The sequence below is a fragment of the Rhododendron vialii genome, chromosome 9a (genome assembly GCF_030253575.1).
Source record: "Rhododendron vialii isolate Sample 1 chromosome 9a, ASM3025357v1".
NCBI lineage: Eukaryota > Viridiplantae > Streptophyta > Magnoliopsida > Ericales > Ericaceae > Rhododendron > Rhododendron vialii.
The window spans coordinates 37,437,437-37,451,779 of record NC_080565.1 but is presented as its reverse complement, the minus strand read 5'-3'; the positions used below and the strand labels follow the sequence as shown (position 1 = coordinate 37,451,779).

At 38.2% G+C, this 14,343-nt stretch overlaps 2 protein-coding genes across 2 annotated transcripts; both read left to right on the top strand.

Annotated features, from left to right (window-relative positions):
* Positions 1-1,178: 1,178 nt before the first annotated feature.
* LOC131300946 (wound-induced protein 1-like) lies at positions 1,179-2,099 on the top strand. The gene has a single exon (XM_058327013.1). It carries the CDS (start codon positions 1,379-1,381, stop codon positions 1,907-1,909), a length of 531 nt encoding a protein of 176 aa, XP_058182996.1. The 5' UTR covers positions 1,179-1,378; the 3' UTR covers positions 1,910-2,099.
* A 6,945-nt stretch (positions 2,100-9,044) lies between these two features.
* On the top strand, positions 9,045-9,865 carry LOC131300947 (wound-induced protein 1-like). Its single transcript, XM_058327014.1, has one exon. The coding sequence runs from the start codon at positions 9,289-9,291 to the stop codon at positions 9,634-9,636; it is 348 nt and encodes a 115-aa protein (XP_058182997.1). The 5' UTR covers positions 9,045-9,288; the 3' UTR covers positions 9,637-9,865.
* The last annotated feature ends 4,478 nt before the right edge of the window (positions 9,866-14,343 follow it).

Below are 14,343 nucleotides of genomic sequence, written 5' to 3'. Positions count from 1 at the left end.
TCAGAAATCACCAGAAAATTCCGTAATTGAGTATCAAAAAAATTTCGTATATTAATGAACCACAAAATTCATAAACACCACCACCAAAATTCGCAAACACCAATGCAAAAATTTCATAATTTTGAACCGTCTTTTTTTTTTTTTTAACCGCAAATTTCATAAACAACTCTGCAGGAATTTGTAAACAGCACCACAAAAATTCGTAAATGTAACCCAAAAAAATCATAAAATAAAACACAACGGCATCTCGAGCCACAAAATTCGCAAAATGTATTTAAATTCATATGCATAACTTTAAAACATAGAGCCATTCAATGTATTTAAATTCATATGCATCAAACGGTTTTAGACACTGTTGTGTTCTACGGTAAAATTCTGTGCATTGCTATAACAAGAATTCTTTATCTAGTGTACTTTTATTTTTGCTGGTGCTTTTACAGTTTTGCTAGGGCTTGGGTAGTAAACAATTGGTACGTACCTAGGCCCCAGTAATTGAAAGTGCCCCAATAATTGAAAGTTCACTCAGATTTTAAGGGTAAGTAGGGCTTGTTCAGCATAATAAGTCATTTGGCTTTTTTTTTTTGTCCTTATTTAAATTTTTTTCGTATTTGTTAGTTTTTTCGTCAAATTTTTGAGCATTATTGCATCGTCGTGACGAGAAGAATTTAAAAAGTATCTATAAATCAAACAAAGCTTCGTCTAATCAAATTTCGATTTAAGACTTCTCGCTGAATTAAAGCCGAAGGATATTATACTGCTTGGCATGTCACCAAGTTTTTTTTTTTTTTCTTTTTCTTGTGACGAAGGAGCACCCCACAAGAGGGCCATTAATTGGACCCATCTATAAAGTATAAACCTCCGGACGATCTGAAGCAACTACCGCTCTGATCCGCTAGGTAAATCGCGGTATCAGCTCCGGAGAGAAGTCAATTAACCCTGCCCACTCCTAGGCATAGGCAAAGGGTCTTCCCCTTTCTGCTGGGGCAAGCTTTCAAAATAACTAAGTTGGTCTTCCCCTTCCGCTGGGGCAAGCTTTCAAAATAACTAAGTTTGAACAAGTTACTTGCTAGTTAACCCGTGCAGTTGATCATGACACTTATTTCCAATTAAACTAAAGCAATATTGAAGTGCTCCGCTTGTGAATTTGGTTTGTTTCTCTATACCCTACCCATAGAGAGACAGGATCAAAGGCTTGACCACTTCGACCATAAATCAAACATTACCAAAAGACTCTCTGTCCCTCCTCTCTCTCCTCTATAAAACCCCCCTCTCTGACTCTCCCTCTTCACTGCCACCTTATTCCCCACCAACCCTTCTCTACTACTCCACATTTCATCTCTCTTTCTCTCTCTCTGTATGTGTGTGGAGTTTTACGTTAATGGAAGGATTGGCTAACTCACAGGATACGCTGGAGGAATCTAGTACTAGGTTAAACGAAAGGGTGGTGTTCACCCTATACGAAGCGCTGAGCACTCGAGACGGGGACACGGTGCACAAGCTCCTCGCCCCCGACCTCGAGTGGTGGTTCCACGGACCACCCTCCCACCAGTTCATGATGCGCCTCCTCACCGGCTCCTCCGCGTCGTCCACCCCCTTCGAGTTCGTGGCCCAGTCCATCGCCGCCTTCGGATCGGCGGTCTTCGTCGAGGGCTGCGATCCCACCCGTTCCATCTCCTGGGTCCACGCCTGGACCGTCAAGGACGGGATCATCACGCAGGTCAGGGAGTACTTCAACACGTCCTTGACTGTCACCCGCCTCGGCAACCCAGCTCAATCCTTGACGCCCTGTTCCTCGTCTATATCGTCGTACTCGCCCAATAATAATCCTCTTCATTGCCCGCCTGTTTGGGAAAGCAGCGTGTCGGATCAGGTCGGAAAATCTGTGCCGGGTCTCGTGCTGTTTGTATAAAATACTACTCCATACGCAATGAAACAGGGGCGACTCAAGCTTATTGGACGCGGGGGAAACTTGATGTGAATTTAAATTTCCTTGTTGAACATTGACATTTTGTATATGTCATGCAAACATTATTACAATTTTTTTCCCTTTTGAAATGGGAAATTACTACTGAAGAATGGATTCTCTCTAATTTCTATAATTCTTGTATTCTACATAAAAATATGAAGTTCTAGAGTAATGATCATCTCTCTCTGAATCGATCAATGGTTTTTTTTTTAATCAGCAAAGAAAGTAACATTTCATTGATATACAGTAACAATAATACAACGACGAGACATACACATGCACGTCTTAAAATTAGAAGCTCTAGGCATGGGCTTAAAGACGCACTGCCCTAGAATTGAGAGCAATGAGAAGGGTACCCTTGTTAGGCTACTTTATTTCATAGGTTTGGAGAATGGCAATGTGGGTCTCACGTCGTTAGAGTTGGTTTTATCCGGTTAACTAGTACGTACTATCTAATATTTGAGTTATTGGATTGTTAACCACTAACTCATCTAAAAAATTAAGTTGTTAGAGAGAGTGATAATTTTGTTATTTATACCTTCTACGTGCTCTCTCACGTCTAACAAGACTTTTCTCCTTAAACGGGTTAAAAATGAGTAACTTATTATTAGGAAGGTGGTGAAATTCGAAAACATGATCTGTTTGTTGCCTGCTTTGTAAAATTACTAAATTGTTAACCACCGACTCATGACCTAAAAGTTTAAACTGTTAAAAAGAGTGATAACTTTATTATTTATATCTTAGAAATTTAATCAGGCTAGTTTTGTACGATTATTGCTTCGCTTAATCCTTTGTATAGAGAAGAGAAATAACTTTGTCCCACCCCCTCCCTCTCTAGAACAAGTAGTTTGAGACAAACTCTTCAACCACACCCACAAGAACACAAGTGTTTTTGTGAAAGCACAAGTGTTTTTGTAAATGTAAGTATGTGTGGTTTTAGCATTTTTAATGGTCCCAGTCCAAACTTTTTTTCCTCTTATTGGCCATTTCGAACGGACTCACAATTTTGTAAGCCAAAGAACTTCCAAAAATAGAAGATTCATGAGAGAGTAGAGAGAACACATCCAGGAAAAGAGTTCCAGTACCAATTAAGCGAATTCGGGGACCTTGTTGTTAGGGATAACATGGGTGTTGTTTCCATTTGAGCCGTTGATGCTCTGCAATAGACGGCAAGCATCAGTATTGATAATTTCATCACGCTTGTCCCATTCGTTATTCCACATTATTGGCATTTGTAGGAAAACATGTGTTCATGTAGTAGTACGTAGAATTTGTTTTTTGGTACACAGTTGAATTTTTTTTTTTTTTTGGCTATTTTTTTTTCGGTGATCTGTCTTGAGTTTATATTTGGAAGTTAGAATGTAGCTGGTAAGCCAATTTAAATTTGTTATTGGGACTAATAGTAGGGTTGAAAGATTTATGTTTAGCTCTCCATGCAACGCTTCGATCAAAAATTGTTCAGTATTTGTCACTGCGAGAATAAACTCTTTACACCGCCGGTGTAAACATTTATTTCTTTCAAATCAATTATATTGCGCCACGTCGCCGTGTTCTATTGATTGAGACCACTGTTTTGCAACGTAGCGTGATGTAATTGATTTGGAGAAAACAAATGTTTATACCGACGGTGTAAAGAATTTATTCTCTTTCATTGCAGCTAGCGCTTTGACAATACCTGTGGCGTTACGGTCCAAGAGAGGATATTTTTATCATTTTGTTTGACCAAGTTAACCGTGTTTGAAGGAGAAGACAACGTAATAAGGGGAGAAATATTGTATATTGTAAGACAAGTAAGGAAAAAAAAATAAAAAATAATAAAAAAAATAATAAAAAAATTGACGTCAACAAAAATAATTAATAAAATTGAAAGGGAGGAAGCACCTTCCCTAAATGGTAATCAGGGATCTCACGTGTTTACTCATCTGGTGAGGGTTCGAACGATGTTCCCGCCTTCCCCAGCTTGCTATCTAACGTAGTATCCTTAATTTTCATTTTTTTAATGTCTATAGCTTCTTCCTCTTACTTCTTAAAAATAAAATACTAATAACAAAATAAACAACAATGTACTTCCGGTAGTTAAAAATTTGTAGATTTTTAATGTGGTTGAAAAGTTGTTAGGTATTTCCGGTAGTAAATAAATTGTTGAAAAATGTTAAGTTGTTCCCGATAGTAAAAAAGTTTTTGCTGGGTATGTGAGTGAAAAAATTGTTAATTGAGTAGGTAAAAACTTTTTTATTAGTGAAAACCAATTGGTAAAATACTTTAAGTTTTTAGTGTTTTTTGTTAGTAGAAACGAGATGGTAAAATGCGTAAAGTTTTTAGTGGAAACGGGACCTCATTATATCTGGTGTTGTTCTTATTTTATTGACAAGTAGAGTTGAAATCATCCTATAACCAGTTATAATATGGGATCGCGCAGTCTTATTTCACGAAATGGACTATTCATGATCTAGTAAAAGACTTTTACTATTTTTTTTTTTGCTAGATCAAATTACATAAAAGTCCTACAAATATTGGGTGCATGCCCGTCAAACGACGGCTGTTAATGTAACTTCACTGATTTTTTTTTTGGATCAGAATGTAACTTCACTGATTGAAAAACCCAAAAAAAAGAAAGAAAGTTGGTCAAGAATATTCGTAGAACTATTCTTCGGCATCAATTAAACAGGGCCCGAAACATACGAGAGCACTTGAAAAGTTCCTCTTTTTTTTTTTTTTTCTTTTTCCCACATTGATTCATAGAATAATATATTGTGATTCCATATCTTAGTGGAAACATGTATTCTTATTCGATTGAACTAGTTTATATGCACCTTGACTAATCACAAAATTCTTCAGTAAATAATCGGAAAAAAACAGCTAGTGAAATTTTTTTTTTATTGGCGGTCAGAGTCAAACTCGGAATAATAAGCCTCTCATTTTCATGTTCACATCCGACCAATCCCTCCATTAACAATCACTGTATTTTAATTGTTGATAAGCAGCCGATGACGAAGAGAGAAGGTGGAGAGGGGAATGTTAGCCACGTCAATTAAGTGGGCAGCATAATAAGCAATACAATTGCAGTTGGCCGGGAATTTCTCATCCGGAAAATATTCCATGGAATGTGAAAATCGACTTTGCATATCTTTATGGACACTAGTCATGTGGAATTACTGGGCCCTGATTTGAGATGCTCGTATTCATTTTAGGCTATGCATGAGTTTTGAGGGAAACTAGCTTTTGGGTATAAACTATAAAGTGGTAAGAGAGATATATAGATACAGAAATAAAAGTAATAATTATAGATAAAATTTATTAGGGACTGTGCGCAAAAAAAGAGGTTGGTTTTAGAGGCCCAAAGCGAACACGGGTTCCTAAATAGGGCAGTGAAAGATTGAGTTGTTCGCGAACTAGTTGTCCGTTGAAGTAGAGCTGCAAACGAACAAAGCCGCTCACGAGCCGCTTGAGACTCTGCTCGGTAAAAGCTCGTTCGAGCTCGACTCGAGACATAATAAACAAGCTCAAGTCCAAATTCTAAGCTCATTTTTGTTATCAAGCCAAACACAAGCCAGTAGAGGCTCGACTCAAGTTGGCTCGCTAGATAAGACTTAGTAGACTTTTTACATTAATTATTATAATTAGCATTAGCATTTTCATACCCTAATGCAGAATCCTTACAAAAATATATTACATGTTATTATATATTATTTAAAAATTGAGATTTTTGTTGTTGTTGTAGAGTATAGGAAAATAACAGATATATACCTTTACAATCAAAATATTTTTGGTTGTATTAGACCTATGCAAGGATATATATACGTTCTTTGTTTGCCCGTTAAAGCTCGTGAACGAGCTCGACTTGTCAAGTTTTCACAGAGCTCGAGCTCCGGCTCGAGTTCGTTAAAAACTTAATGAACAAGTTTGAGCACGGTAAAATTCAGCTCATTTGCAACCCTATATGCAAGCATAAACATATGATTTCTTTGACTCACTAAAGTTCGTGAACAAGTTCAAGCTCGACTCAAACCTAGTCCGATTAGGCTTGAGCTCAGCTTGCCATACTTTTGGTGAGCCTGAGCTCAACCTCGAGTTCACCAAAATCTTAAAAACCAAACAAACTTGAGGGAGTAAAAGTGGAGGACTATATTATATAATTTAGTACTATGTTCGAGTGAAGCAAAGGTCAATTATAGTATACTACTATACTATAGTATGACAGAATGAAGAAAAAGTAGACGCTCGGCGCCGCGCAAGCACGAAAATGTGGACCTCTTCCTGGGCCTGTTGCCGTTTAATGCGGGCCTCGAATTGAAACTTTCCTTGTTGATCACGGTATGTCCGAAATGAAAAAGAGAATATTTCATTGAAAAAATGAACAGACTGTTTTCTACTGCTCCATATTGTAGTGACTAGCTCAGAACTTCCAGCTAGCACCAGTGGAGTAACAGCGCTATACGCACAGATTTTCGCAAACAGACAATGTGTACAGATGAACTTTGGACCCGTTTTGGGTTCTACAAAGCGATCGGAGCCGCTTATTTTGTTCAAAACATCTTGTTTAAGGTTACCGTTGAAAATCAGCTCATTTGGCTATCGGTAAAGGGGTTTACGAAACACCCAACTTTGCTTCAGAAAATAGCCTGTTTTTTGAAGCAAAGTTTGGTGTTTCGTAAACCCCCTTACCAATATCCAAATGGGCTGGTTTTTTATAGAAACCTTAAACAAGATGTTTTAAACAAAATGAGCGGCTCCGATCATCTTTACAAGACCCAAAATAGGTCCAAAGCCCATCTATACGCGCTGTCTGTTTTAAAAAATCTGTGTCGGTAGCAGTTTTGCTGGGTATGTGAATTTGTTTTTTGGTACACAGTTGAATTTTTTTTTTTTTGGCTATTTTTTTTTCGGTGATCTGTCTTGAGTTTATATTAGGAAGTTAGAATGTAGCTGGTAAGCCAATTTAAATTTGTTATTGGGACTAATAGTAGGCTTGAAAGATTTATGTTTAGCTCGATCTCCATGCAACGCTTCGATCAAAAATTGTTCAGTACTTGTCACTGCGAGAATAAACTCTTTACACCGCCGGTGTAAACATTTATTTCCTTCAAATCAATTATATTGCGCCACGTCACCTTGTTTTATTGATTGGGACCACTGTTTTGCAACGTAGCGCGATGTAATTGATTTGGAGAAAACAAATATTTATACTGACGGTGTAAAGAATTTATTCTTTTTCATTGCAGCTAGCGCTTTGACAATACCTGTGGCGTTTACGGTCCAAGAGAGGATATTTTTATCATTTTGTTTGACCAAGTTAACCGTGTTTGAAGGAGAAGACAACGTAATAAGGGGAGAAATATTGTATACTGTAAGACAAGTAAGGAAAAAAATAAAAAATAAAAAATAAATAAAATTGACGCCAACAAAAATAATTAATAAAATTGAAAGGGAGGAAGCACCTTCCCTAAATGGTAATCAGGGATCTCACGTGTTTACTCATCTGGTGAGGGTTCGAACGATGTTCCCGCCTTCCCCAACTTGCTATCTAACGTAGCAGTTTTGCTAATGGAATGTTCTCCTCCCTCCCCTAGTAGTGATCAATGTTCGAGTTTTACGGAAAACATGTTTGGAGTTTTTAGAGCTATGGATAGTCTTTGAACTCCCATTGACTAACATAATATTACCACGCTAACCTCATGTATATTGGTTTGAAAAAAAAAAAAACATATTGTAGTGACTAGCTGGGGGGAGTTAGGGCTGCAAACGAGCCGAGTCGAGCCGAGTTTTGCTTTGCTCGAGCTCGGCTCGCCTTAGTTTTCCTCAGCTCGAGCTCGGCTCGAGCTCGAATCGAGCTGAAATATGTGGGCTCGAACTCGGCTCGAACATATATTCAAAAGCTCGAGCTCGGCTCGAATGGCTCGTTCGGTACATGTATGGGTATTGGTATATGTATGTGTGTGTATATATATATATATATATATATATGTATATATATATATATATATATGTATATGTAAGCTCGAGCTCGGCTCGAATGGCTCGTTTGGTATATGTATGTACTGTATATGGCAGCTCGCGAGCCGAACATCAAGTGACTCGAGCTCGGCTCGTTTATGAAACGAGCTGAAAATGTTGGCTCGAGCTCGTTCATTTGCTTGATGAACCGAGCTCGAACGAGCCGAGTCACGAGCCGCTCGCGAGCGACTTGGTTCGTTTGCAACCTTAGGGGGAGCTCACTTGAAATGTGCATGATTACAACTGGATATATACGTGTGGAAACCTTTTTCCTATACGCGGACGAGAGTCACCACGCTCATTTTTACTCGTTACTCATGAGTGGAAGCAAGAATTAATGCAGAGTTTTTGAACTGTTTGCAGGTTTACAAACCGGATACGTTTGGACACCTGTTTCCCGTGTGGGGATGTCACGTGACTCACAAAACGCGAGCGCGTGCGTATGAGAGAAATCGAAAGTATGACCGTGAAAATGTCTTTTAAAAACATTTCGAACTACTAAAATTCGTAACTATAAGAATTAAAAGCGAAAACAAAGATTGGGAACAGACGCGAAGAGCTTTTGAAGGACTATGTAACTGGTCTTGTTCTCTTTATTAACATGTCTGGTTATCTTTAATACATATTTTACTAACTTCAATACATCTTGGAATAGTGCCATATTCTTTTCACGGTTATCAAAATTTTTTTGCATATATATATAGGGTCCATCATGGCTCCAATGACGTCTAAAACAATACGGTATTTCTTCAACGTCAGTGATCTTTCCGTTTCAGAATTTTAATGCACCATATACTAACCTTATACTGTACAATATTGGCAAAAAGATATTATACTACTACGTAATGTTAATTTTTTTTTGTTTTTTTTAAATATATGTTAATTTTAAAATGAAACGCAGGGCAGGAATGCTATTTTGTTTTATTTTATGCACAACAGAAGTTACACTGTACCTTCTGCAGCCTGTCTCCTTCACTGGCAGTCTGACAAACAAAAGCAGCGTCAAAAAGGTTGGCTTGACGGTTTGACTCTCAAAAAGACAAGTCTGCCCCTTGGTCGTTCTATATAAACACCCCTCATCTTCTCTTTAAGCTCACCATCCCTTCTCTCTCTCTCTCTCTCTCTCTCTCTCTCTCTAAATCTTCACTCTCTAGAGCTTCGTTCCGCAAGAACTGGCTAACTCACTAGAAATTCTGGAGGAATCAAAAATCCAAAGGGTGGTGCTCGCCCTGTATGAAGCCTTGAGCGCTCGTGACGTCGACACAGTGCACAAGCTCCTTGCCCCCGACCTCGAGTGGTGGTTCCATGGCCCCCCCTCCCACCAGTTTATGATGCGCCTCCTCACCGGCTGCTCCACCTCCTCGTTCAAATTCGTGCCCCAGTCCGTCGCCGCCTTCGGATCCACCGTCCTTGTCGAGGGCTGCGACCACCGCCGCTCCATCTCCTGGATCCACGCCTGGACCGTCACGGCGGATGGGATAATCACCCAGGTCAGGGAGTACTTCAACACGTCCTTGACTGTCACCCGATTCGGCGACGCGGGCCGATCCTCGCCGTCCGATTTCTCGTCCGCATCTTCGTCGTCGATTAACGCCCTCCATTGCCCGTCTGTTTGGGAAAGCAGCGTGTCGGATCGGGTCGGAATTTCCGTCCCGGGTCTCGTCCTTGCTTTATAAATTTGGGTTTTTCTGAATTTGTCGCTTATCATCGCGTGCAGGAGTTTTACACCACATATGTGAGATTGGGATACTCCTATTTTGTTGTTTTGTGCGTTTTTGTCGTTTAAGGCGTGGTTGCTTTGTCCGGCGTCAAGCCCGAGGGAACGGACCGGGACAGGATGTGGACGTTTCCTGATGTGTGTGTTCTGTGGTTTGTTGGTAATGGAATAAAACGTGTTTCATTTCATTGGATGGCTTTATTTACTATTTTCCGTATCTTTTAATTGTTTTGCTTCGTAGCTTCAACTTACTCCGTATTAAAAATGCATCATTATATATTTCACATCAATTTTTTTTTTCACTTTTTCTACTTACCTATCATCATTACACTTTTACTTACTAACTTTTTTTAAAAGGAAATTTTCTTTTAGGATAAAATAGACAATATACCAACTTTTATCTATTAACTTTACAAAATGAACATTTATTAAGTGACGGCCTAAAATGAAATATTGGACTCTAAATAAGAGACGAATGGAGTACTTTGAGAAATGACATTGAGGGGGTATTCCACTTTCTTGAAAAACTTTATTTTTTTCAAAAATAAGGTAATTTTAAGTTAAAAAATTATGTCTTTACGTAAATAATTTTTCTATCAATATGGATCTTATTTGATAAATCTCATTGAGATCTTTTAAACGGTGCAAAAAATTACTCGTAAAAAATTAATTTTCATTTTCGTTATGTTAATCTTGAAATTATCTTCTTTTTGAAAAAAAAAGGTTTTGAGAGAAAGCGGAATGGAGCCTGATGCTTCTTGTTTTTATATGATGGGTCGGTTTCCGGCACGGTCAATCCAGCTGTGTACATGCAAGCAAGAACTTTCCAGCTGTGTATATGCAAGCAAGAACTTGACACATGTGTGGGCAACCACCCTTTCAGTGCCTAAAAACATCTTCAATCCATCATCTAAAATACAAAAATAGAGAACGTTTAGGTACACTTGTTCTACTCAACGAACTCTATGAAATGAACGTTTTTGATCATCAGAGCGAGATCGGAGTGGCGGCAATTTGCCCCGCACTGCACGTTGCGCAGTATGGTCCCTCGGTCCTCCCAAGGGGTATTGCTAATACCCTCTATGGGCCGGATTGTTCATCCCATAGGACTATCAATCCGGACAAATTTTGAAAACTAAACAAAGTATTACTAATATCATCACCAGTTTTCTTCACGTGGTTAGGAGATGAGGGTTATGGATGGTCAGGCCGGTATATCCATGATCCTTTTAGCTCTGTACTCTGTGTTATGAGTTAATAAAATTTTATCTTTTGTTGATCAAAAAAAATAAAAATATCATCACCTTAGCAATCCAATCCGTTTATCAAAGGGGGCCTGAGATCGTTATCCTTTAAGAGATTAGGGTGTTGTTCCAATAGGGATTTTTTTTTAAATTTTGTCTTTATTTGAATAAGGACAAAATCAAAAAAAAAGTAGAAAAAGAGTGTTCACGGAATGGGGTCTAGAACGGTTGGGAGGTCACCCTTTGTGCCTAGAACTCTGTGTGTGTGTGTTTTTTTTTTTCCACTCGTTAGATGTCTAGTCTATCCTTAAAGGGATGGAGAGGGTACCGCTAAATGAGGGAAGCCCAAACGACATCAACTATCACACCAATCACTTACGCCCCTGAGGAGAGTTGAACTCTCACCTTCCATATGGAAAGAATGAGATAGTGCCATTCGGCTACGAGCCGCACCGATCTAGAACTCTCGTTTGGGATGTATATCTGAGGATCACGCTTATCCGAAATGTATATCTTGTTTGAGAAAAATGATAATTTGACAAAACAATAGATTGTGGTTGAGGTTTTAGAAAGTTATTTTTGAGAGTTGAGTGGTAATGAGTGGAGAGAGATAGAGAGAGAAATTTATTGAAAATTATGCCGAGAGTAAAAGTTACTCTCAAAATGGTGAACCAAGCGGAGTGATATGTGAAGAAATTTATCACATATAGATAAATTAGCAAGCTTAAAATATCACACCAATAAAAGAAGAATATGATGATAGAGTTTCCAAAATCTATAAATGAGAAATTTAGAGTGAATTATTATAAATTTACTCCGTATCATTCATGAGAACATTGCACTTTTCAAAAATTCAATAAGGAAAGATTTTCCTGCGTGTACATGCATCGTTCTGCAAGCTACGTAAATCTAAACATTTTTCGAAAATAACAAGGAATATCCAGTTCCGATTCGAATAGTATTATTCGAAGAGTTGAATCGTATCCCCAAGAACGAATGATGGATTATATTACCCACTCCATCCTCGCACAAACAATTCTATTTTTGCTTCACGTGCAGGATCACTGACAATAAAAATCTATTAGAATATATACTTTACGGTCTTGCTATCGTCAGCCCAGTCAGCCCACTGGGCTGACGATAAACATACTTGAAGACAAAGAAAACACGTATTCCTGTATACTTTATACACCCTTTGATACACATTCACACACTTACTATTATCAGCCTATTGGGCTGATTTTAGAATTTTCCTATACTTTAATTAGAGTTTAAAGTATTTTATGCATACCTTTTCCGATACGTAATGGCTATTCCGAAATGTATCGGTAGTGTCGAGAGGACTTCAGGAAACAGAGAAGATCAAGTATTTGTGTGAGGTTTGGGATGTGCTTGGGGTTGTGTTACGGCCTAGATAGTTCCATTGCTTGCTTGGTTTGAGGCTTTGAGCTTTAAAAAGAATCCTACTTATCAACCAAAAAGAAAATGATAACCGGATGTCCATGGCCATTGCTTGCATCTCGACTAATTCTAGGCTCTTGAAGGTTTTTTTTTTTATATCGGCTACGGTCCTGAAGTTAACGCAACCGCCAACTAGGCAAACCCTCCCATTAAGTTTTGGAATGTTAATTGTCCTCTGTGAGATCCGATTATGTGACCTCATGGAAAACAAAACTTGTTTTCTCATTCTTACCTGACCGAATGTCTTGGGTTAACCTCGCGGCATAACTTCTCCCCACTATATGCTAATCCATTCTTGCGATTTATTTGGCAGTGTTTCTTGTGGTACATTTTTCGTTTTTTTGTTGGTAAAAATTTCATGTGGTACTTTTGCTATTCATTGTAATTGAGTTCAAGACATAAAATAGCCGTGACTTTCCAGAAACAACTTTGTCAAATTTAACAAAATGATACTTCGACATAACAAAGATCTGAAGGCCCTGTAGCAAACAAATTCGCTACTTAAACTGGATGTAATCTCAGCCGTCCAAAATAGTAAATTTGCTATGATTACTCACTGTATTATGTAGAGATCAGTTTGCTCATCACATGGCCCCCGCTTCCACATAACATATGCTTTTACACTGCAGGGGTGGGACTCAAAATTCACCAAAACTAAGAAAAACAAAAGGCTGTCCTCGTCAACATACGCTAAAACAAATCCAATTGATGATGTCAAACAAACAAATACTTATATAAATATTGACAAAAGGGAAAGGCGGCCGGCCAAGAAACACCTACCCCAAACAAAATGGGGAACCACAGTCGCAGCCACCTCCCCCACATCTTATTTGGCGATCATTTCATCCCTCACGTCATCTTGTTTCTGATTATTTTTTGAGCAAACGAAACCGTGGAAAACTTGACAAACACTCAATAACGTGAGGGATGAAATATCTGGGATGATCTTGTTCGTCGGAAAAAAATAACGTCGTACTCACAAGCAATACCAGAAAGACAACTTAAAAATACGACTCTAATTAAACACAATTGGGTCCGGAGCCGCTCGTTGCACGTGGGTCTGTTTGCATCCAACAGTTTCTGATGTAATTATGCCCGAAATTGTGTTTTAAAGACGTGCGTGTAGTCTTTCTGTATTCAGGGGGGAGGTTGGCACGGGGGGAGGTTGGCGGGGCCGAATGACCTTTGAATTTTCTTTATACTTTTTTTGAATTGAAATTTTGTTTAATACTTTGACGACGAAATTCATGTTTATCTAAATAGTTTCCAAATGAATAGGCAAGTTTTGAGAATTGTAAATAAAATTAAGTGTGAACTTCAATTTAAATAATTGAAGAATCCATCATTAATTAAAAATTCCATAAGATATTGATAAGCATAAGAAGAAAGGGTTATCAGTGATGTGAGAAATCCTTGAAGGGTTCTAGAAAGTCGTGTTTTATAAAGTATAAAATACTCCATTAGGAGATATCAACTCTTGTAAAATAGTCTTGTTCTGGTCATGTGCTTTCGGCCGAAAGACTCAAATTATAACCGCGTTGATGTGACAAGTTCGTATTTGTTTGGTATTCTTATTCCACTCCTTAAATGAATAAGGAGTTACGTGTGAAAGATAATTACTAATTAAGCATGAGAGAAATTTATTCACGGTGGAGCCGCTGTGAACAAGTTTTTTACAGTAACAATCAATCGCGATCGTCCAAAAAGTGTTTTAGACGATCCGAATTTTAATGAAATTTTTTCGGAGAAAAATGAAAAGTATTTTTGAAATCCAGACTGTCTAATACACTTTGAACAGGTGAAATTCACCTCCGTAAACCCGGCCACGAAACTGATCTGTAAAGAATAGTTTATTAAGATTCGGATATACATTTACACAACTCAGTTAAAGTGATCTAGGCTGATATATACCGGAGTATATCACTATCTTAGAAACATGGAATAAAGTTACAATATCAATA